This window comes from Mauremys mutica, chromosome 2, assembly GCF_020497125.1.
Source record: "Mauremys mutica isolate MM-2020 ecotype Southern chromosome 2, ASM2049712v1, whole genome shotgun sequence".
Lineage (NCBI taxonomy): Eukaryota > Metazoa > Chordata > Testudines > Geoemydidae > Mauremys > Mauremys mutica.
Genome location: NC_059073.1, coordinates 238688606 through 238714246, shown reverse-complemented (window position 1 = coordinate 238714246; position 25641 = coordinate 238688606). Strand labels below are relative to the sequence as shown.

The following is a 25641-nucleotide window of genomic DNA, read 5'->3' as shown; positions in this document are numbered from 1 at the left end:
AACTCAGCTTTCATTTACATAAAAAATAAGTTTCTTGTCCCCATGAGCTAGAGAAAAGTCTGAAAAGGTGACCCAAATGCACCCTAAAGGCTCAAACAACAGAAGGCAAATAGAAAGAACTCCAAATATATTAATTTTAAAACATCTCTTGATTTTTAAGCTCATCTCATTATTGTGGGGGCTTTTTTTTTTTTAATGTTTGGAGTTGGCAATACTGCTCTCACTGGTTCACGTCAACCCCTAGTCTTTTTTTAAGTCTTGTCCTAAGTGGAATATGCATCTACTAATGTTTAATATAGTCAAACACGTTATGTTTGTGTGAGATCAAAGTTCAAACAAGTTCACCCATCCTTACCATGCAACATAATAAATATTATGATTATTTCTGAAATATACTCTGCCTTCCTTGGTCGAAGATCGGTTGAAGAGTCAAGAAATTGGAGACTACACTTTATTTTGCAGTCTGTTATATAGTATGTGCTAACACAGCACTATTTTCCAACTTTTTTTATCCTCTACTTTTTCCTAGATCAGCAAGTATAGATTTCACCCCTTCCCCTCAATTAACCCCCTCTGCTAGTGTTTTATTTTCTCTTCATATTAAATACAGTGAAACCTGAGGATTTTACTTGTAATAGACAATCCTGGTCTTTAGTGAACATTTTAAACTCTCCCCAAGGTTTCCAGTACAATTTTGTTCTAACTTCAGTTAAACATCTACTCTACCCATCAACTGATACTTGCTGGTGGTTACAAGTGAGAAAAAAAAGGTGGGGAGCAGGCTTTTGTTCTTTCTTCATTCATAATGATGTATAGAGAAGGTCTGGAAAGCTTTCAGTTTTATTTTCTCAAGGGTCCCCCCTCCGTATGTTTTTTATTTATATTAGGGGGGGAAAATCAGATCTTGTGTCCTGAAAGACTTTATGATGACTGAAGAACTAGTGAAGTGATGACATCACAAAAGCCAAGGAGGTGAAAGTTGAACTCTTGAGAGGGGAAGGGATTTTGAGTCAGACTATTTAAAATTCTCCTTGTGGGGTGGGGGCGGGATTGTGTGTGTTTTTGTTATTATTAACCCCCTGTTAAACTCCAATGACTAATATTTTGGAGAAAGGAAGTCTGTCAAGGATTCAAATCCCACCATAAGTAGGGCATGAGAACTAACAATATGAATCTGAAACTCGCAAAAAATCCTCCAGAAAAACAAGGTAAGACCATGCTAAAAAAAAAAAGGCTTTCTTTATTATTCACAGAAAACAATTGTGTACAGATGATGGCAGCCCTAAAGGCTGGCTGAGTTTGTGCTCCAGTTGCAGTGGCCAGGGCACAGGATTGCTGAGCTGTAAAAATGTGTTGGCCACTTATCTCTCTCCAGAATGCCCTCTGAGCAGAGGGCTCCTACAGAGGAGATGCAGTTCTGGCATAGCAGTCTTCTGCACAGGACAGAAGAGAATCTTTGCTAGGGGGCTTATGCCTCCCTTAAGGCAACTATGAATCTGGTTCTTTGTGTGTTCATATGTATGGCGGTATATTGAACAAAGAGTTCCCAGTATTTCCTTCATACAATGGGGCTTGAGACTTCTCCTGTTTGTATCACAGGAAATCTTGAAGCCAGTGGAGTTACACCAGTATGAAAGCAATAAAGTAAAAGTAGGATTAGGCCATGTATATTAGCAGAGCACGTGGCCTATTGCTCAATTTAGTCCATAGACTATTACTTTCTACACAGAATGAGGGCCAAATATTTTTTTTTTTAAATGGTGCTCATTATTAAAACATATTTATAATACCAAAAATGAATTAACTGAGCAGAAACAAAAATGAAAGGGCTTTATGCTTATGATCAGGGATGAAGTGATTCAGATAAAATAACCCACTCATACAGGTTTGACAGGATTTTTGGAGACCATGGAGGATATAAACTTCCTGTAACCATGAATAGGTGGACAAGAGGCTTTTGTAGATGGTTGGCTGGCCAGATTCTTATCTGATTTTTTTAATGCTGCTGGGGTTACGTGACCATATTATTTATGTGTTAGTGCATGTAGAGCCTTGTATATGCATCTTAAATATATATTTTCTTCTACACCTCTACCTCGATACAACGCTGTCCTCGGGAGCCAAAAAATCTTACCGTGTTATAGGTGAAACTGTGTTATATCAAACTTGCTTTGATCCACCGGCGTGCACAGCCCCGCCCCACCAGAGCACTGCTTTACCGCATTATAGCCGAATTCGTGTTATATCGGGTAGCGTTATATCGAGGTAGAGGTGTAGTTTGAATTGAATGTAAAATATGGAGATACATTAGTTTCTAGTAGTGTTCACTTTTGTGCATCTCTGCATATCTTGTTTCTGGTATGGAAAGCATCAAAATACTGAGGGAGATCCTTGTGCTACATATAGCCTGAGAAGGTACCAAAAATCTTGTAAAACTTTTTTTTATTCATGAGATTTCCACCCTGTTTTGTTTTTTACCTCCAGAATGTCAAAATATTTATGAGACGGTTGAGTCAGGAATCCAACCTTAGATGAAATACCACATTTACGAGAGTGCGTGGTGTGTTCAGTTTCCGTAAAGTTGGTATTCTGGTAAAGATGACAGAAGTGAAATACTTGCAGCTACACCTGTGGGAAAAAATCAGGTCTTACACTAAACAGGATGGAAAAAAAGCCCTGGGTGGCTTTGGAGCCTCCTTACCACAGGATCTCTCTGTCACTCCCAGACATCACTTCCCACTGTGGCTTTCCTCTTCATTCCAGTCTTCCTTTAGCCTAGTGCCTGTTTCAGTCCCACTCTTTCCTGCTGTCTCCTTTTTCCACACAGTCAGGGCCACACACGTTTCCTCCATTTCCACTAAGTATTGCCTCTCTTGGGTTAGGGTACCAGAGAGTCCTGTTCCTTATTTCTCCAAAAGCCTGACTCCTTCACATCCATCAGGTCAGGGCCCCAATCTTGTTCTCTCCCTCCTTTTGTGAATGTGTTATTTACTTATTTTTAAATGATGTGTGGATTGCTATACATACATTTTAAATGGTTAATTTCTGAGGTTTTCTTTGCAGTTTTGTATTTGTTTTCCTTTTTTACAGTGGCATTGCTGGGGTTTTGCAGTTTTACATGTGGTTTTTCAAATGATAGGACAACTTAAAAATGTAACCTTAAGATCTATATTATTAAAGGCTCCTCATGGGTTTCCACTTGTATGTAGTTTTGCATTGACAAGTCACTTGTGTGAAAAATATTTGTGCACTCTCACTTGTGAACATATATGTGCTTATTTATGTGCACAAAAACTATTTTTGCAAAATTTCTAAGTGCAAATAGGATTTTTTTTAAATAAACATTCTTGTTCAGGAATGTCTGCATCTAGAACTTTCTTCGGGAAAGACAAAGATAGGGCTCAGCTGTGAAATTTGGATCCAAGTCCTGGATTGTAACCTGACCCCAACTTTGAATATTTGTTCAAAGTTTGGGGCTGTTCAGATCTGGGGGTTTGGCTTAGGTCCACATAGGGTACCGTATAAGAGAAGATAATTCCTAGCTCTTACAGATAAGTCCTAGCTCTTTATCAGTAGATCTGAAAATCAGTTTACAAAGTCTCATTCTTACCATTTTATGGATAGGGAAACCGATGCACAGGCTAGTGAAGTTACTTCACTATCACAGCAGGTCGGCGGCAGAGCTGAGAACAGACCCCATGTCTTCTGAGTCCCAGTCTGGTGCTCTCTCCTGCAAGCAACACTGCTTCCCTGACTCAATAACGCAGATTTCTCAGCTGATTTAATCAGTAACTTGTTCCATTACTACTTAAAGGAAACACACCTGGCAAGTTTCAGAGTGGTAGCTGTGTTAGTTTTTACACTAGGCAAGAACATATAATCTCAAAAAGGAGATGGACAGGACAAGTTTCCGGCTCTTCTCATTCTGAATCCTAAGCAGGAAAAAGAAGTTGACAGTCACTTATTAGAAAAATACAGTCTTCTAGTCACCCATCATTCCCTGGGAAACCTGGGCATAAGATTCCTCCATTTCAGAGAACCTGGAGAGAAGAGGTCTCTTCTCCTTACTAAATGCAGGTGCACCACACCAAGATCCCTAGTAGGAGTGGAACTCACCACCCCACAGGTGATCCCTACATTGCCCTGCCTGGGAGAGTGCGTGCTCTGAACTCCACAGCCGGGGCGCGGGACACAGCAGAGACGAAGACTCAGCACCACGTAAGCTCTGATCTGGTGATGGTAAAACTAGCCAGGCCAGGGTGGCTGGAGAGAGCCCAGCCAGGCAGTTGGGCTTAGTCCCATCTCTCCCATGCACACCCTTTGCACCAGGCTCAGCCAAGCATGAACTGGTTAGACATTGCTCCCTGGGCTGGTCCCACACCACCTCGCTGCCTGTGGGAGCCTAGCCTGGCCACGCAATGTGCCACCCCTCGTCCTACTGCCTTCCGCGAGCCCCCTGGTCCCGCCGGAGCCCGTCGGGCTGCCTCTGTCGGCCGCGCAGGTTCCGGGCTGACCCGAAACGGGTGCTGCAGTTCCGCCTTCTGCCGCCAGCTGCTGCTCTTGGCAGCCTGAGCTGAGGGGGCAGCAGAGGCCGGGGGTTCGCACACTGCCCGTGCAGAGCGTGGGCCAGCTGCAGGCGCAGCTCCTAGCAGCCTCCTGGCTTCCATGCGCCGAGGAGACGCCAAGGGGCACGGGGTGGCAGAGACCCTCCCGTCACTAGCACCCCTCTCCTGCACCACTCCAGGCACAGTGTGCAGGGAGAGGGAGCTGCAAGCAGGCCTCCAGGGCAGAAAGAGGAGAGGGTGCTGAGCAGAGATCAGGAACAGCCTTCAGGGCCAGGGGAAGGGGACTGGCCTGCAGCAGGGGAAGCAGGGTCATCATCAGCCCTCAGAAGTGAGAGGAGGAGGCTCCACCCTGTGCATGTATTTAGTTCTGTGCATTTCCAGGTGGTTTCTGGAAATCCCAGTGCACAAAAAGGGGCCATTTCCACAGAGTTGAAAACATTTTTATGCCGATCACGAGTTTTGAACTTGCAGGGTTGGCAACACTGAGGCCATCACATTTTAAAAAGGGCTAACATGATTAATGGACATTTACGCATATTACAGCTCTCAGCACAATGTGCTAGAACAATGGTTTTCAACTTAGTCTGGGCACCCCGAGGGGTCCACGGAACAATATCTAAGATTTCCAAAGGGGTCTATGCCTCCATTTGAAATAACCACTGTGTTTAGAAGCACATTCGTAGAAGGTGCTGTAGATGGTTATAAAGCATGGGCATAAGCAACCTGTTTCACCTGCTTGACTTCTGACAGCAATCCATCAACCTCATGAAGAAACTTGCACAAATACAGACAGATATCATCTTCCTTTCCAAATGCAAACGGATGGACATCATACCAAATGGACTAAAGGTAAAAAATCCACTGCTATCTACATACTACACAGACAACAGTGAGAGATTATGCCATACTCTATCAAAGAAACTGAGGAACCACCTGATCAGCATCCTATACAGCAAACAGGAAAACATCAAAAACATCTCCAACCTGGAGACTCTCATAAATAACCACTCTTCCATACAAACGGACTTCACTAAAATAAGACAGGAGATCTACATTACTCACTTCACCTCTCTACAAAGGAAAAAGGACTGTATGTTGTCTAAACTACTACCTGCCACATGGGGCCACAACTGTGGTACCCCTAACACACCCAGCAATATCGTCAATCTATCCAACCACACACTCAGCCCAGAAGAAAAGTCTGTCCTATCTCAGGGACTCTCTTTCTGCCCTGCCACCCCCACTAACATGATACAGTTCTGCAGCGATCTGGAAGCCTACTTACGCTGTCTCCGACTCAAAGATACTTTCAGGATAACACTGAACAACCCACTGATACACAGTTACCCTGCCACCAACAGCACAAGAAGAAAAACTCCACATGGACTCCTTCTGAGGGTCGAAATGACAGTCTGGACCTATACATAGATGTGCACAGGCAGAAATTGTGGAAAAACAACATCGCTTGCCTCATAACCTAAGTCGTGCAGAACGCAATGCCATCCACAGCCTCAGAAACCACCCTGACATTATTATCAAAGAGGCTGATAAAGGAGGTGCTGTTGTCATCATGAACAGGTCTGACTACCAAAAGGAGGCCATCAGACAATTCTCCAATACCAAATTCTACAGGCCACTTCCCTCAGATCCCACTGAGGAATACACTATGAAACTGCACCATCTACTCAGGACACTCCCTACACTAACACCGGAACAAATCAACATACCCTTAGAGCACCAACCAGGGTTATTCTATCTACTACCCAAGATCCACAAACCCGGAAATCCTGGACGCCCCATCATCTCGGGCATTGGCACTCTCACTGAAGGACTGTCTGGATATGTGGACTCTCTACTCAGACCCTAAGCCACCAGCACTCCCAGCTATCTCCGTGACACCACTGATTTCCTGAGGAAACTACAATGCATTGGTGACCTTCCAGAAAACACCATTCTAGCCACCATGGATGTAGAGGCTCTCTACACAAACATCCCACACACAGATGGAATACAAGCTGTCAGGAACAGTATCCCTGATGATGGCACAGCACAACTGGTTGCTGAGCTCTGTGCCTTTATCCTCACACACAACTATTTCAAATTTGATGACAATATATATCTCCAGATCAGTGGCACCACTATGGGCACCCGCATGGCCCCACAATATGCCAACATTTTTATGGATGACCTGGAACAACGCTTCCTCAGCTCTCATCCACTCAAGCCCCTTCTCTACCTACGCTACATTGATGACATCTTCATCATCCGGACCCATGGGAAGGAGACTCTGGAAAAATTCACCACGATTTCAACAGCTTCCACCCCACCATCAACCTGAGCCTGGACCAATCTACACGGGAGGTCCACTTCCTAGACACCACGGTGCAAATAAGTGATGGTCACATTAACACCACCCTATACCAAAAACCTACCGACCACTATGCCTACCTTCATGCCTCCAGCTTCCATCCCGGGCACACCATACAATCCATTGTCTACAGCCAAGCACTGAGGTACACCCGCATCTGCTCCAACCCCTCAGACAGAGACCAACACCTACAAAATCTCCACCAAGCATTCTCAAAACTACAATACCCGCACGAGGAAATAAGGAAACAGATCAACAGAGCCAGACGTGTACCCAGAAGCCTCCTACTGCAAGACAAACCCAAGAAAGAAACCAACAGGACTCCACTGGCCATCACATACAGTCCCCAGCTAAAACCCCTCCAATGCATCATCAGGGATCTACAACCCATCCTGGACAATGATCTCACACTTTCACAGGCCTTGGGTGGCAGGCCAGTCCTCGCCCTCAGACAACCTGAAGCATATTCTCACCAGTAACTGCACACTGCACCATAGTAACTCTAACTCAGGAACCAATCCATGCAACAAACCTCGATGCCCACTCTGCCCACATATCTACACCAGCGATATCATCACAGGACCTAACCAGATCAGCCACACCATCACCGGTTAATTCACCTGCACGTCCACCAATGTAATATACGCCATCACATGCCAGCAATGCCCCTCTGCTATGTACATTGGCCAAAGTGGACAGTCTCTACAGAAAAGGATAAATGGACACAAATCAGATATTAGGAATGGCAATATAGAAAAACCTGTAGGAGAACACTTCAACCTCCCTGGCCACACAATAGCAGATCTTAAGGTGGCCATCCTGCAGCAAAAAAACTTCAGGACCAGACTTCAAAGAGAAACTGCTGAGCTTCAGTTCATCTTCAAATTTGACACCATCAGCTCAGGATTAAACAAAGACTGTGAATGGCTTGCCAACTACAAAACCAGTTTCTCCTCCCTTGGTTTTCACACCTCAGCTGCTAGAAGAGGGCCTCATCCTCCCTGATTGAGCTAACCTCATTATCTCTAGCCTGCTTCTTGCTTGTATATATATACCTGCCCCTGGAAATTTCCACTACATACCTCCGACGAAGTGGGTATTCACCTACGAAAGCAAATGCTCCAAAACGTCTGTTAGTCTATAAGGTGCCACAGGACTCTTTGCTGCTTTTACAGATCCAGACTAACACAGCTACCCCTCTGATACAATTCATTAACACTGATTTCAATCTTAGGAAATTCAAATTTTCAACATTTTATAGGGATATAAATAAAAAAGGTTTCCCTGAAAACCAATGAAGTAATAATCCCGTGCAAAGCCTGAAAAGCAGTTCTCAGTGTAAAATAATTATAATCAGAAAATAAACAAAATATTGGAAAGAGAAATTTGAGCTCATTGTTGTGCTATTTCTAAATATACCAGGGGAGGTTCTCAAATCTGTAGACTAAAACTACATCTCTACCCTGATATAACGTGACCCAATATAACATGAATTCGGATATAACGCAGTAAAGCAGCGCTCCAGGGGATCAAAGCAAGTTCGATATAATGCGGTTTCACCTATAACGCAGTAAGATTTTTTGGCTCCTGAGGACAGCATTATATCGGGGTAGAGGTGTATCATGATAAATTGAACAAATAAAACAGTACAGAAACTACATAACTGTTTAGAACAATGGCAAGTAGGCTGGTAGGGTTCCAGGTGAAGAAATAACAATCTTCCAGAAGAGCATGAATGCACCTATTTTTTACTATGCACAGAACAAAATAATCAACAGAGCAGAAGAAATTACTGCAGGTGGTACTAAACCTTATAGCAGTTTTACAGTGAACAGAAGGAACCCCTGATCTCATCTTGAAAATTATAACTTCCTGACAACAACAAAATTGACTTACCTTGCTGAACATCAGGTAGCAACTTAGACCCATTGGAAACAAAGAAAATAGCTCTCATTGAAATCCATAGTCTATACAAAGCATTAGGTTGATGGATATGAATCACATTTTTATATAACCTTCCTAGGAAAAAATACATAAGCCCCTACAGGGAGCACTCACAGCAAATCTAAACTGAGATTGATTCCCTACAAGCAACAATTATTATAGTAATACTGGAAGAACAACAAGAATTTAACTTACCTACCTCCAAAAGACCCATCTCTTTTTTAGATACTGCTTTGAAAATCCTCCTCAAAATAATTACTAAGGGCCCGATCCAATCTCAAGAGATTTTAATGGATATCTTTTCACTGCCTTGGATAGTTGTGGGATCAGGCCCTAATTGCCTATCTTCTCTAATGAACTAATCTCATGCACCTGGAACAAACAGGCTTCATGCAGGGAGGACAAGGCTCAGATAACCTAAGATATGTTCCAGATATATTTACACAAATCACTAACTACAGATGTGCAGACAGTTCTCTTGTCCTATCACTGGACACATGGACATATGTTCACAGTGGTACAGCACAGGGAATCCAAGGATGAATTCACAGTATTGAGTTAAGCATCATCCTTCCAAGTCCAGGTGCACTTTATGGGAAACCAGATGGGTGTTAATTAACACCGCTACTCTATACATTAGCAATTAAACCCCTAACCAGTGTGATACAGCATTATTCACGGATTCAGGGCATAAATATATGGGGGGGGGAATTTCTGAATGCACTGCTATTTATCAAAAAAATCAAAGAGCTCAGTGGCTGTGTTCTTTAACCTAATTCTGGAATTCAGTCTAAATCTCTGGCTCAAAACTAATCAAACCTAAAACAGAAGCCATGATGATAAGAGGACATCCGCTCGGTATCTAAAATCTTGATTCTTAAAGTAAAAGGGGCTTTGTGATATCTTGAAAGAATAATCCACCCCAAAATGAATCCCCATTATACAAATTACTACAAGTTATTTTAACACATTTTAGAAGCTATGCACAGATTATTAGTTCTAGTGTTAACCTAGCAGTAGAGCAGTGGCTGTTAAAATGAATATCCTACCACGATTCCTCTTCCTTTTCTAAACTGGTTACGTCAAATAGGCTTGTTGCAATTTCTAGATACTTGTATAGGTTTATGTGAGAACAGACTTTAGCAGGATAAGAAACCCAGGAATTAGCTTCTCTCTCGGTCTTCAGCAAATTTTACCAGAAACTCTTGCTAAAATATTTGGTAGACAAGCTGTTAGATACAATACACTCAGCGTGGTACACGTAGAAAAATCAGTCCTTCTGGCTACAACTGAAAACAGTACCCTTTATAGATACCCATGTAGATCAAACACAAATATAGAGTGCACTAAGGTCAAAAGTACCGTAACTATTTAAAAGCACATAAAAATATTGGATGTCCAATGTCCCTCTCCTCTTGAATTCACATATCCAAGTTCTCAGACTTTGCTCCTGCTTTCTCCCAGGAAACCATAGCTAGATGTGAACAGAATAAACTCACTTAGATCGACTCTGCCTTTGTCCTCTGTTCTGTCTGCCTCTGTCCTCCACAGATAGAATGTTTCCTCTTTATCCTGCCAATGCACAACTATTCCGTCCATTCGATGAGCACTTCACACAGCGATGGCTACAAAAGACACATTCAATCTGGTGCACAGCACATATCTTCACTATCACATTATGCCACTTCAGTAGGTGTATTAAAACAACATACTATCAAGGGGATTCCTTTATGTGTCTGGTGCCTGTGATATGTTCATAAAGGAGTTGGGTGAAGTGATTTCTTGAGCTATTACCAAGTAACTGTGAATTTATAACACCCTACACCACCACCACTGAAAGAAGGAAAGAAAACAGTTCATGACCTAAAACCAAGCAACTTTCTGTAAAAGCTCTTTTTATTTATTTGCATTTTCTTTCTATGTTGCATCATTTTATGGCAATACAACTAGGCAGTTTATACTCTGTGATGCAACAACAGCTTACTGAAGTGGGGACTCTGGGTATTAATGTGGGTGAGGGGGCTTTCATGTCTGTTAACTGTTGGTTCCCATTTAATCTCTTGTTGAATACCCCTCTTTTGAGTATCTGTCGCTTGGAAAAGCTTTAATTCCCTCTCCCACAGGACCGCTACTTACACTTCACAGAAATCTTGGATTCATTCTATAGCTAGCTAGGGGAAATAGTGTGCTCCCGCCTGCTTTTGTGTACAAACTGAACTCTACTTCCGCTCTCTGAGCATTGAAAAATACCTTCCATGGCAGTCCAGACCTTTGGCAAACCGGACTTGCTATTGCACCCAGGTCTGCAGCAGAACTAAATGAGCCAATGCATTGATTATATGTTGCTTAGTTCCAAAGAACATCAGTAAACATAAGCGCCTGGTGAAGAAAAATGCAGCTTATAGCCCTAAAATGGAGATCTATATTTCAGTTATTTTTAGAGCTAAATATTTTTGTAAAAATCTCAGTTTTACACCATCAGTTTTGCATCAGCAATCAGTTGTGGGCCTAGGAATGTGCATAACAAATTAAGACCTGGGACGAAATTCTGGCTGTACTGAAGTCAATGACAAAACTCACATTGACTTCAGTAAGGCTAGAGTTTCACCCAAGAGTGCACTGAAAAATTTTGAGTTTCCACATTTTTTGACAAACAAAAAAGGGATAAATCTACCTTCTCTTATCTTCTCACATCTGTCTACTGTGTGGTACTTCCACTTCCTTCTAATGCATCTGGTGCTGTCAGCAACATGTTACTGGACCAGATGGACTTTACGTCTGAGCCAGTATGGCAATTCCTACATTCCTGAATTTTTCACAAAAATTTCTGTTCAAATGTTTCTCATTTTCCAGCCATCTTGATGAAAATTAAATTGATGCCTTTGTAAAATTTGGCCCACTAGATTCAACAAATTAAGTGCAAGTGCTTAGGATCCTTCTCTCAGAATGAGGTACTGTAGGAAGATTTTTTTTTCTCCCTCACATAGACTTATAACAGTACAGAGCCTGCTTAATATTATCAACTTATTAGAAAAGTCTTCAGTCAAATGTTACTCTGTGTGGGTAGAGCTGTTTCTTTCCATCAGTGAGAATTGAAAGATTGCCTGCCATCACATAGTACTCAGCAATGCGGGCAGCCCCTAGTGTCAGTGTGAAAACATCTGTTGAATGGATTTATTGACTAGGTCTTAGGTGGGGTTTTTTTTCACACTGTTTATTACAGCCCTGACCTAATGAACTTAATTTGTTGACATGTTTCTCTCAGTGTCTTACTTGATCCCTTCTCACATTTCTTTCTACTGTGCTGTTTTCTTGGCAACAGCAGATCCTGGAGCATCAGCGTATCCACCAGTTGCAAATGTACCAGGCTCAGATGGCTACAGTTGGCATGGCAGGATTAGATAAACATCGGCCTGTTTCCAGGACCCAGTCTTCCCCTGCAGCTTCCACATTACCTCATCCAGCAATGGACCGGCCCATCCAGCCTGTCTACATGACTGGTAGGATTCCCTAAGGACCTCTTTTAATAGGCAGAGTAAATGCACTGTTCATGTGGGCTCAACTGATTTAAATGCCTTGAATATCTCCTGTAGCAATGCATTCATTTTTAACCTCACAGTTACTGGGTTTTATGATGCTTTATTGGCATTAAATCAACCAATGCAGCTGATAAATCACAGGGTTAATATTCACACAGTCATAAATTATTATCGTCCACTGGCTCTGGCAATGTAGCAACAGGTGCATTTTTGGTGTCTTTAAGTCATTTACAATTTTTTCTTTTATTTCCCCATCCTCTGCCTCTCTTGTTCATGTTCTCTTTGCAAAGAGACCACCAATGCATTGAAAAGAGACCACCAGTAAGTGGCAAGGCTGGGATATGATTCTCAACATCTTCATTTGATTCCAGTGGGAATATCAGTCAGTCCTGCAGGGGTGTGCTCTTCACTATGAAAAACAAAGTAATGGCAGCACAAATGAGGTGATCAGTCACGGGACAGTGATATCGGCTACAGGCTTCAAGTCTTTTAACAGTTTTGTGTGAAAGCTATCGATGGAGAGGTTTTCTTGGGCAGACACCATCTATTCCAGACATTCAATGAGCAGCTCATAAGTATTTGATCCACAGAAAGATTGAGGGGCCTGAAAGTCTCCAATGATAGGAAGAAAATGTTTTAAACAGAAAGCCTGGTTCCCCAATTGCAGCTAATCAGAAGAAAGAGAATCTAACCAATAGGAATATAAATTTAAAAATACAGTGTGTGCCTACAGGTGGGAGATAAATCATGCTTTGCTTATTCTGATAGGAAGAAAGGGAAAATGACTTGTAATTTTGCTTCTCTTAAAATATTATTTCTTAGGTTTCTCTCTTGGGTCATAGCTCCTTAGCATAAGACTGGCAGAGCTACTCTAGCTCTTAAAGTTTATAATTCTTGAGGGCACAGTAGTGGAACAGAGTGCGAGCCAGACCCCTTAATGGCCACCACGGATCAGCCTGCCAAGTGTAGTCACTGCCCTCCAAATATTTCAGTTACTTGACTATGCAGGAAATAAAGTTTGCAGAGAGAAATGACAACTGGAGGTGATCAGCATGATATAAAAAATGTGCCTCAGAGAAAAAATGAAAAATGATGCAAAAGAAAAAATACCTGAAAAAGGTAACCTGTAAAAACTAAAGGGAAGTGGGTGAATGGGTTAATGACTGCAAGACAACATCCTCAGAGAAACAAAATCACAATTTAAACATTTTTTTCCTTCTCCAAAGATACTGTTGGTATAGGAGTCTCACTCTCGGAGAGTAAGAAGATTGTAGATGTCCCAAAAGAAATGCGTATAAACCTGCAATGAGCAGCTGCAATAAGGCAAATGCCAATAGTGTGAAGAGGGAGTTGTAATTATAGATAATGCTGGTAGTGCTATAGGTGTGATAGGTGATAGTGTTATAGGTGGTGCTGCTAGGGATGGAGTCTGGGATAATAAATACACACAAGAGGGCCGAATTCAGGTTGCAGAGTCAACCTTAATTTTGGCATTTCCAAACCTTTGAATGCTTGACTTAAAACTGCCATTGGTCTGTGAGATGTGGGAGAGACCACTATTAGCAAAAACCTGGGATTCAGAATACTGTCATGCAAGCACACGGCTGTGAGCTAACGATGGGGAACGACAGCATTGTCTGATGAACATTCATTTAGTCAGTTTATATCAGACTTCTGACATTTTTTTAGATTGTTATGCTGTTTTATTATTAGAACCCTTTCTCTTGGGCTTTGCTATTGGTATTATTGTTCTCAATGACATCTTACGGTTGCAGCTTCATAGAAAACATTGTCATCAAGATATTTATTAGACACAATTTTAGGTGTCCCCACCATTTTTTCAAATGGTATTAAAAAAGTTGATCCAGATAAGGAATTTTGGAATAGCATAAATCTCATTCTATCCTGACTAAGAGCAACTCAACTTTTCTGACCCAAATGAAAGCTAGATTTCTTTGTTTCCTTAGCTATCATTGCATGGTTGAGTGAGGTCACCATTCCATTCCGTCACTAAGGACCAGATGCTAACCTCAGTTACACTGGTGTAAACCCTGAATAACTCTACTGGCCTCAGTGGATTTAGACAAAGGCATATGAGATCTGAATCTGGCCCTAGGCATTTTTTCTAGAAAGACAGAGTAACCGTCTTTTACTAATGTTCCACAGCAGCCTGCAATTGAAAACAGTTGTCTCTTCTTCTGTGGGGGTGGGGAGACTGTTGGCTGTTGGGGAAATCCTACAGGCTATTTTTAGCAGTGAGCTCTGCTGCTGCATTGTGGAATTGTACCAAACACATGTGCTGTGTGTCACTGAATTATTTGCACATCCTAAATCAATTTAGATGCTTTCAGTAAATGAAAATGTGTATTTCAGTCTCTTTTTAAACCAAATAATCCTGTTTAGAAGTAAATTATGCACTTGGTGGTGTGAATATCTTACCATTTAAAATTTTGGGGTAGATGTTTCCATTGTAAAATTATAGTAGTGACCCATTACTTCAACCAAGCTGAATTCATTTTTTGATTTGGAGAAAATAACTCCATTACCATAAAAATTACATTTTTGTTTTACTCTGTATTAGGGAACATGCTAATGGAACATTATTGTCACCTCTAAAAATGTAATGTTTGCATGGTTATCTGCATTGCAAGGCATCATCAACAAACAGCCTCAAAATTGTCAAAGCCACATATGCCTCTATAATTTCCAAAAAAGTAACTATTTACACAGCATCTTTTAATTGCTTTTAATAGTATTTTTATTTCTGTTGATTAGAATTGGGGTTACTCTGGGAGACCCTCTGGGGAACTAGAATAATCAGGACAAATCCCAGGTGGAGCGAGGGCTAAGTTTTATATGCCCCGATCCTGTAAAGACTTTGCAGATGCTTAGCTTTAGGCACTGTGAGCAGAACCACTGAAATCAATGGGACTCAGGCACCTAACTTGCTTACGTGATTTTTGAAAATCTCACTAGGTACCTACTTGCATCTTGAGGTGTCTAAATACCTTTTGAAAATCTAGCCACAATACTTACCAGACATATGCTTTTAGTTAGTTTGAAAAAAAATGTGCTTTATTTAATCAAGTATTGCCCACTGGAAAGTTGTATACTGAGCATAAAAATAAAGCTATATGGGCATAGAAGAGAGATGCATAACACATGAGTATTCACCTACATAAGTGTGCATTTGTTGGTTCTGAGAATTTATAAGCCCCGATGATGAGGCAGGAAAGCTTGTAAACTGTGCAATGCAAATAGCTGTAGAGAAAAGAAATTCTAAACTGAATCGGCAATGCCAGCAGAGCTTTTAAGCTGTATTAGATGATTACCTCCAGATTTCCTTTTTTCCTTTAAAAGAAAACAAACCAGGTAAGTCAATGCAAAAAGTTAGCGTTAATGCACTTTTAAGTTTGCTACACCAAGGATGCTCAATCAACATAAATTTCGCCATGTTGCATATAGGTCGTTTTTCTTGCTCATGTTATATGTAAACTTTACTAGCGTATTATCATTTTGTGTACAAATCCGACATTCATAGCCATTGAAGTGAATAGAAAATCTCCCAGCACAGGATCAGGTTTAAAGTGCACAGGATTGGTAATATAGAAGAATTAAGGTATCAGAAGCACCATAATTTGGAATGCTCTACCTTTTAAATACAACCTTAACTTTGCATTACCCATAGTGCAAACAGGCCCCGATTCAGCAAAGCACTTAAGCATGTGCTTATGATTAATTTACACGTACTGAATGTGTTTAATTGCTTTGTTGAATCTGACCTTTAATTTTATATTTTCCTCACTGGCTGACTGTTCAGAAACAGCAGACTAATACATTTTACCAGAAATGTGTTGGCATAATCAGTGATGTTGGTGCATAAGAGGGAAGTTTTAAGTGCTGAACTGTGTAATTTACAGAAGTTGTTAATTTCAGTCCCATCCAAATGCAAGAGGGAAAAAAATACAAAGTTTTTCCAAATGAAAAAGATCCTAAATGGTTAGGAAAATATTTTTTATTTCAGTCATTTCTGAGGGAAATACAAACACCAGAATTAAAATAAATAAATAAATAAATAAAAATGACTTGTCAGTGTCTTAGACTTGGCTTTAAATCATGACTTGAAATGAAAGGCTAGCATTGAGCCCAGTGACCAAAATACCCTAAAAGCTTCTTGCTCCCAAGATGCAACTAAAACTGACATGATACTGAGAGTTGTTTGGTGCTAAATTGTTCTGGCCTTGGATATATGAGTAAACCAAATTCAAAGGGAGCCTTGCATTTGGACCTGACTGCAAAATTTAGTCGTAAATTCATGCAGGGTATAACTCTTTTCTTTGATGAACGAAGGGTTTTGGCTCCAGCTGCTGTGTTTGTACCACTCACTTAAATGTCGTACACAGCAGGTTTAAAATCTACATTTTCTTTTATTTTCGAACAACAAAAATAAGGACTTGTTCTGTCCCATTTTAGGGGCCTTTTTCAACACATTGAATCAAGCTTTCAGGAGTCGTGTGAGTGATTTTCCCATACTCTGCAATAAATATATGCCCTTGCCATGCCACAAAAATATCAATTGAATAAACTGTAAATAAAGGATTCAGTAATTCAATTGAATTATGCTACCTATTAAAAACTGTTCACAAGGTACAGTACTTTTCAATATCATTCTTTTCAGATTATGTGGTCTGGTAGCATTATTCCTCAGTGATTCTACTTTTATCTTCTACGCTGGGACAAGATATTCTGTGTTTGTGTATAGTGTCTAGCACAATGGGGGCTAGTCTATGACTGGGGATCCTAGGTCCTGTCATAATAATTAATATGCACATTTGGGATCCAAATTTTGATATGCCCAAAGTTAAGGGATGTTAAGAGCTAGGAATTTGGTTTTGGTAAATTTGGGTATTAAATAAAATCTGTTCATGATGGAAGCATTGTATAGAATATTATACCTTGTATTTCAGTTTTACTTCTATTTTCTTGTTGTATTGTCTTTGTGCTGAAGGTGTTGTCTATGACAGTCTAATGCTGAAGCACCAATGCATGTGTGGCAACTACGCCAACCATCCTGAGCATGCTGGAAGAATACAAAGCATCTGGTCAAGGCTGCAAGAAACTGGGTTGCTAAACAAGTGTGAGGTAATAAAGACCAGATAGCTTCATATGGCAAATTAATAAATCCTAAATCTGTGTCACTTCCGTAATAATAGAATACATTGTCTCTATAATGATTGGTTGACTACTAAAATATTGCACATTCTGATGCCTGCTTTCCTCTCCTAAAATGGGATCTGCACACTGACATTAATTTATCCACCTGTAGTTGTGTAAATTTCTTCTACATGTAATATAACGTGAAATCCAGACTTTAGTTGTGTTCACCTGGGGATACCTAGAGAGAGATAATGTAAAGGATAGATAGATAGATAGATATCAAAAGGGAGTTATAATCCTTCCAATAGGATCATTGTTTGTTTCTTTAGACAGCTAACAATTTCGCTTTCATAACAGCATAAGAACATTGTGTTATTTATTAATCATCTCCATTATCTCCATAATTGCATGTTTCACCTTGTCATGTTTCAGCATATAAAACTTGCATTCATAAGCTTTTCTTATTGTCCCAGGAGTGAAATGGGCATTCGGTCAGAAAATCAAGGCACTTGAAGCCCAGTTCTCTAGACAATATCTGGGCAACTTTGGTATTTAACGTATTTATATTTTAATTTCCTTTACATTTACAACATTGTCCAATATAAGGGAAGTTAAGCTCTGGAATAGGCTTCCAACAGAGGCTGTAGAATCCTTATCATAGGAGGTTTTTAAGAACAGGTTGAACAAACATCTGTCAGGGATGATCTAGGTTTACTTGGTTCTGTTTCCAAACAGGGGTTGGGTTAGATGACATCTCAAGATCCCTTCGAGCCCTACATTATTATGATTCTATGATTGTGTATTAGAGCATAATAAGTTAATTAAAAGTGGACTGAAAACAGCCTCCATTCATCATTTTGCAAATCTTGGAAACACGCACAAGGGGCTCAATCTTGCAAGGCATTTAATGCCTCCTGAAAGGTGCTGAACACACATCTTATTGAAGTCCCTGGGAGTTGAGGGTGCTGACTGCTTCTCAGGAGCAGGCCATAGCAGAGTTCAATGGACACTACTCCCATAAGTAAAGTTAGCAGGTGCTTACATTTTGTAGGATCAAGTCATTTCCTCAGCTCATATACTCTGTTTTTCACATTACATTGTGTTGTTTACTAATGTTTTTGCAAATCCACATGAACTAGCACTATAGGTCACTTCTTCAGGAAACACTAACTATACACAGAGATTTTCTGCTCTGTAGGGAACTGAGCACATAGAACTATGATGTAACAAGCACTGCAGTGGATTTGTTATATATGCTAATTTAACTAGATGGCAACACTCTAACAGGCTGTTTTTTTCATTTGCTTTCATTTTTTAAAATGTTTTAGTAGGCTGTGACTCAGCAAGGTCCTCGAGCACACATGTAACTTCTAGCACGAGTTGTTCCATTGATTACAATGGGTCATGAACATATGCTTAAGGAATAAGTTAAAGTTAAGCCCTTTGCTAAATTTGGGGCCTAATTACTTTGCTGACTCAGGGTCATAATGAACAGAAAAAGAACCTAAGGAAGATGCAGTGTGGATTTTAGTTACATAATCTCTGCAGTAAAGAAGCTGACATTACTAATCAGCAAACTGTGTTGAATCTTGGAAAGGCAGCACCTATAATGTGGTGTAAATTGATTCTTAGGGTCTGTGTCACATGCCTGGGGTACATTATAATTCAGTAGTCCAGTAGTTTCCTAGAACCCATGAAGTTCCAACAGCATATCTCATTACAACAGCATATCTTGGAGTTTGCTGTTACTTTTTATATTACAGATGTACCTAAACTGAAACCCTGATTCCTGACACTCCCAATCACTGGGAAACTTTGGGTTTGGATAGAAATGTTATGAGTGGCCCCTATCTACCTTTGTGAAGAGCCAATCCCAAAACTTGGATCTGAACACTTCTAAAACTTTGGGAAATTTGGATCTGGAACTTTGTGGTTCAGATCCATACTAGAAAATGTACAGAAGAATGCAACTGGCATGTTAACAGGTTACATGAAGCTGCAATAAGCAGCATGTAAAAAATAATCAGAGAGACATCTAAAAGAAAAAAGCCTTATTGTTTACAAACACTATTGGAGCAGCTGCCATAATAGTTGACTGATCATGGGTGGTCTGCATGGTTTCCTTTCTTTTGTATACAGCAGGGGTCGGCAACCTCTGGCACGCGGCTCACCAGAGTAAGCACCCTGGCGGGCCGGGACAGTTTGTTTACCTGCCGAGTCGGCAGGTTCGGCGGACCGCAGCCCCCAAGCCAATGGGGGTGGCGGGAAGCAGCACGGGCGAGGGATGTTCTGGCCGCGTCTTCCTGCCACCCTCATTGGCCTGGGATGGCAAACCGTGGCCAGTGGGAGCCGCGATCAGCCGAACCTGCCGATGCGGCAGGTAAACAAACTGGCCTGGCCCACTAAGGTGCTTACCCTGGTGAGCAGTGTGCCAGAGGTTGCCGAAAGCTTACTTACGTTTTATGAATGGAATTTCATAGCTTGTTGTATATTCTTTGTTTAAACTATTGAGAAATTGCTATTTTAATGGTTCCAGTATAAAAATAGCCTTTTCATCCAATAAATTGAAAGCTGAAGAGATACAAGTTTGAGGCGCTTCGATAGGGAGATGTAGGGACGTGCACAGTGCAGGTGTTTGTCTTGAACTTTTTCTCTGGCTAAAGAGAGGATTTCATTTGACAGTCCAGTCTGTCTTTTACTTTTCATGAACTCTAAGGCCCAGTTTCAGCAAAGCATCTTAAGCACATACTTAACATTAAGCATATGCTTAAGTCTAACTTTATTTAACAAAGCATTTGCAGCATTGGGCTACCCTTAGACATTTTAGCTGTTCATATAAAGATTTGCACACAAAAAATAATTGTTGAATGGAGCAGGAGTGTTTTTTACTCCTTCCACTTTGCTTTTACTCCAAAATGGCTGGATCATTTTACCATCAACTTAAAGAAAAATAATTAATTCCCATTCAGCCCATGACCAAGCCATGAAAATTTTAGTTTGAATGGTGAGTTTTAGAAAATTATTAGGTTTGTTAGTCTCTAAGGTGTCACAAGGACTCCTGGTTGTTTTTATTAGTGACTGAAAACAGAGGGTTAGAATGGAATAATTTATATAGCATTTACAATACTGGGGACTTTAATTTGTGTGCAACACATTGACATAATATTTTCATATAAGATGAGCTGTTGCTTGTGCATTTATTGATGCACCTACTCTGTCTGACAAAGGTCTACGAGCACAGGATAACCAAGTAAGTGTCATGTGATACATCAGAACAGGGCAACTGAAAGTTGCAGAGTGGTACCTAGCTGCTAGATTGGACTTTGCAATGTATCCTAAGTAACGGATGTTTTGATAATTGGGCCTACAGATGTACCCTAATTATGGCCTCAACTACACCTCTACCCTGACAAAACGCTGTCCTCGGGAGCCAAAAAATCTTACCGCGTTATATTGAACTTGCTTTGATCCGCAGCCACACCCCCGGAGCACAGCTTTACCACGTTATATCCGAATTCATGTTATACTGGGTCGCATTATATCGGGGTAGAGGTGTATGAGAAGTGACTGAAAGTTTATAAAATGACACAGAGGCCTACAGCAATAAATGTTGATGGGAAAATGTGCAAATGGGAGAAAAAAGACTGAATTAGTCTTTCTCCCTTTGGGGATCTTAAAAGAAAAGATTTTTGGGGAAAAATGAAGAAGTAAGCTGTCTGCCAGCAACCACTGCAGCAAGCTTCAACATTATGGCTACCTCTTGGGACACTGGGATCTTCTTTAACACTGCTGGGCCTCTGTCATTCTGATCCTGAAAGATGTCCTGACCAGGCCGGGCCAGAAAGAGGGACCCAGATGACATCCACTGGCCTTGGCTAAACCACACCTGGGATGTGAAACTTTGTCATTGCCACGCTTCATGTGTCATTTTTCTTCCCCACTGTGAACCTAGGCACCCGTGTATTCACATACTACACACTACTGCAAGGATATTTATACAGAATGTGCCCTGTGAGGTATCATTTGAAATCTAATAACATATTGGTCAGTAATATCATTATAAAATGAATGTAACCACATCATATGTAAAGTTCTGAATTGTCTCTGTCTCTGTTACTAGAACATGTTTAAAACCAGACGGCCTAACCTAGGTAAAAGTAACAAACAGGTTTGTCATAAACAAAGGAATGTGGGTTGACTTCAGTTCATATATTAGTAGAAACAAAGCCATCAAGCTAAATGAGCAGGGGTTATCCTGAGACTGAACTCAAGAGACAGAGAATGAACATGGCTCCTACATCCCAGAGAGACACAGGAGACTGACTCACCAGAAGGCATTCCTGACTTTTAGGACAAAGACAATTCCTTTGGAACATAAGGGTCAAAGAGAGACTCCATCTTTATCTGACACCTGAGAAGACAAAGAAACCTAGCGCTTTGTGGTCCGTGTGTTGGGTCCTGGCCAGAGCATCTGGTCAGCCATGTTAAGTTAGGTCTTAGTCATTAGAAAGTGTATTTTTACTTTTGTTCATTTGTTGACCCGTTCTACCTTCAATCCCTTCTATTTGGTATCACTTAACCTATGTCCTTTTGTTAATAAACTTGTTTTATTTTTACTATAATTCAGCTCAGTGCCCTGTTTGAATTGAAGAGATTGTTCACTCCAGTTAAAATGATAAAGTGCACTTTTATCTCTTTTAAGGCTCAATGAACCTTCCTACTTCTCTGAGTGTTCCAGGACAGGGCTCGAAACTTCCAGGCAGATGGAAATTTTGGGAGTTTGAGCGTATTGGAGTCACCCTGCAAGTAGTCACCGAAGCTGCTGGAGACCAGGGTAGAGCTGTTGTGTTGTAGGCAACCTGTTGGGGTCAGAGTGCTGAGCCAGTGCTGCATAGTACACACAGACACTCAGGGAACTACATGCTTGTCTACTGGCTGATGGTGTACAGGCTGTGAACACAGCAGCAGAGCATTTAAGGCACTTGGGTTTACAGAGCAGGCGGTGACACAACTTCTCACCGGTCTGGGTTGCACCTCAAAATATTACACCCACCTTATTTCTTCCTTTTTCTTTCCTTCTCCGTTTGTCTTCTATCTAGTAAGAGTTTGACTCAGTCAGCCAAGACCGTATCTATTGCAACACTGTTATAAGCCTGCATGAAAGAGGCAGTTAAAAGCAATTCCCTGAACAGCCTGATGTTGGCACAAATTTGCTAATTTTCAGAGTGGCTAATACAACTGTGTGCCATGAACGTGTTTATTCCAGCAGCAAGGCTGCAAGTGAATGTCAACACAAGAGACAGAAGCTGCATTTTTTATCTGTGCTATTCTTTTCTTTCCCCTCTTGTGTTTGTCTTGTTTTGTGTTCTAGGAAATAGGTTTGGATTTTAATAACAACTCCAACCCATCTCAACTAACTTTTTCTATTTTTCCCCTAAAGGCCAATTACTACCATCCAAGAGCCTGTCAGACTAGCGCGTCTTTTCCTTCCAAAGACTATAAAAAGCTAAGAAGATTGTTAATAGTATACTTGCCATGGTGCTAAGCAGCCTAAGAACTCTATATACCAAATCCTGAACCTTACTTAAAACTGTTTAATGTTGGACAGTGAAAGGGTCATGTTGACACCTTTAACTCTTTGTTCCCGTATATTCCATCAAAATTAATACCATCAGGGCAGTGCACAATTGTGCTGTCTCAGGAGCCAGAACAGTGACTGAATTGTGACTCACAAATAACGCTTTGATTCCTGCTTCCCATTTACTCCAGGGTGGAGAATAAGTTGTACCAACTCTTTTGCTGGCACAGAAGAGTACATCCCCACATGTACTGGCTCAGCTACACTGGCTGGCACATGGGGGGGGGGAGTAGAGCCAAGGCTGCAGCTACTCCCCCCCCCCCCCCCCCCCCCCGGCGTGAGATGGGGAGTAGCAGCCCAGCCCCAGGCGGCCCGCACCTCTTGTGCTTGGGGAGGCTGGCGCGAGGGCGGGAAGCTCCAAAAAGTGGGAGGGCCACTGGTGCGTGGACTTTGGCCCCGCCCCCTCTCTAGCCCAAGGCCACGTCCTCCCTAGTGGCACCACCCCCTCCCCCAAGCCCCCTGTCCGCTCCTCCCTCCCCACCCACCGCTTGCTCCTTTCTGCCCCCTCCTGCCTTAAGAGCGAGCAGTGGGGACGCGCAGTGGGCGGGGGAAGAGAGGGGGCAGGAAGGGGCGGGGCCTCAGCGGGAAGAGGCGCAGTGCGGGCGGGGCCACGGGGGCAGCGGCGGAGCGGGAGCGGGGCCTCGGGGCGGAGCCACAGTCCGGCCCCGCTTCTCCAGAGCTGCCGGCCGCGGCGCTGCAAAGGCGGCAGGAGCGTGCGCCCCCAGCGGGGGCTTTGCCGCATCCGGCGTTTCTTGCCCCATGTGGGGAGCGTAGCCTCCTCCCGCCTCGTACAAACACTGCCCAGGGGTCCAGCGCTGGCTGCTGGCTCAGCTCCCGCTGTGACCCGCAATGCTCTCACGGGGGATTAATGGGTGTTTTACGTGGCTGTTGCTGCCTTACTGCATGGATGCGTTGGCCAGTTCGTGAGGGGAGGGGAGGGGAGAAAAGAAAGAGTTTTGTTAAAGAGGCCTGAGACTCCCAGATTATTTTTATTGAACTTTGAAATAAAGAGTCCGTCTTCATAATCTCACTTTAAAGAAGACACAAAAGACAAGGGGGCGGGCGATAGGGCATCAGGAGGAAAATCTGTATGGGCACTTTAAAAACAATTTAGATACCTCCAGGGCCAATCAGAACTAATTAGGACATTACATTGGCTCTATTTCAGCCCTTGAAAGTATTAGGGGACGCAGATAAAGCAGTTCACATCTCTGTTTATCCCCCCAACAAATAAATATATACTTGTGTATACATAAAGATACAAAAATGCCTACAGTATGCTGTCTGACCTCTTGTTGCCCATGAGGGCTTAAAACAGGAACTTTGCACCAATGAAAAAACAGAGACTCCAAATTTTATAATGGGGTTACAGCATTTACTTATATAACCTGCTAGGTCTTGACATATTGGACCTGAAAATCATGACATTATTCTGACCCAAATCCTGAGTAGTGGGAGTTTTGGTACTATGGAAACTGACTCTACAGGCAAAAGATTATGACAACTAATGGCAATTAAAAAAAAATCCCAACCCTCTTAAATATTTCTAAAATAGTTTTTCTGTAATCTGTGGGCTTGTCTAGATGAACATTTAGTTAGCAGCAAGCTGGGGTATAAATCCACCCTGCACTAGCTTGCCGCACATTAACTATGTGGAATCTTCTGACAGTCACTAACAGTTTTTTAGTGCTCTGTGGTCTAGTCCCGTTTCAAAGTGAAGTAGATCAAAATGCACTAAAGGCGGGTCTAAACTACCATGGTAAATTGATCTAACTTACGCAACTTCAGTTACGTGAATAACTTACCACGGTGGCTACACTGCACTGTGTCGACAGGAGAGCGTCTCCCATCGACTTCCCTTACGCTTCTCGGGGAGGTGGAGTACACAAATCGATGGGAGATTGTTCTCCCATCTATTTAGTGTGTCTTCACCAGACCCGCTGAATCGACACTTCCTGCATCGATTGCAGCAGTGCCGATCTACCGGTAAGTGTAGACATACCCTAAGGAACTGTTAGTATGTGGCAGCAGCGTTCACATGGACAATTGTTGCATGGCAGACTGATGTGGGGTGGATTTATACCCAGACTTGCTGGAAACTGAATGTTCATGTTGACAAGCTCTCTCTGTGATCTAAGTGTATGAACATGCAGCGTAAAGGGTATATGGGTACTTATTTGAGATGACCTGCTTATTGCACTTGGGCCTTTGCCACTTGTGACTAATGCAGCCATTCCAAGCTCATTCTGATAAAACATTGACACCACATCTGTTTATCTATCAGATTAGAAAATTTTTTTAGCTGACCTAAAAACTATCCTTCCCTCCCTATCTCTGTAGAGAATTGTGTACATATGTTGTGAAACAATTGATAGAAATATATACAGTTTTTAGAGAGAATGGATGAATAAACAAATCTTACCAGTCACC

The 25641-nt window shown here is 41.7% G+C and overlaps 1 protein-coding gene across 1 annotated transcript in view; it reads left to right on the top strand.

Annotated features, from left to right (window-relative positions):
• The window catches only part of HDAC9 (histone deacetylase 9), a 659352-nt gene that overhangs the window by 467707 nt on the left and 166004 nt on the right, over positions 1-25641 (top strand). Inside the window, exons 16-17 of the mRNA XM_045006744.1 lie at positions 12200-12377; positions 17425-17558. Coding sequence (XP_044862679.1) covers positions 12200-12377; positions 17425-17558 — 312 coding nt within the window. The remainder of the gene's footprint in view (positions 1-12199; positions 12378-17424; positions 17559-25641) is intronic.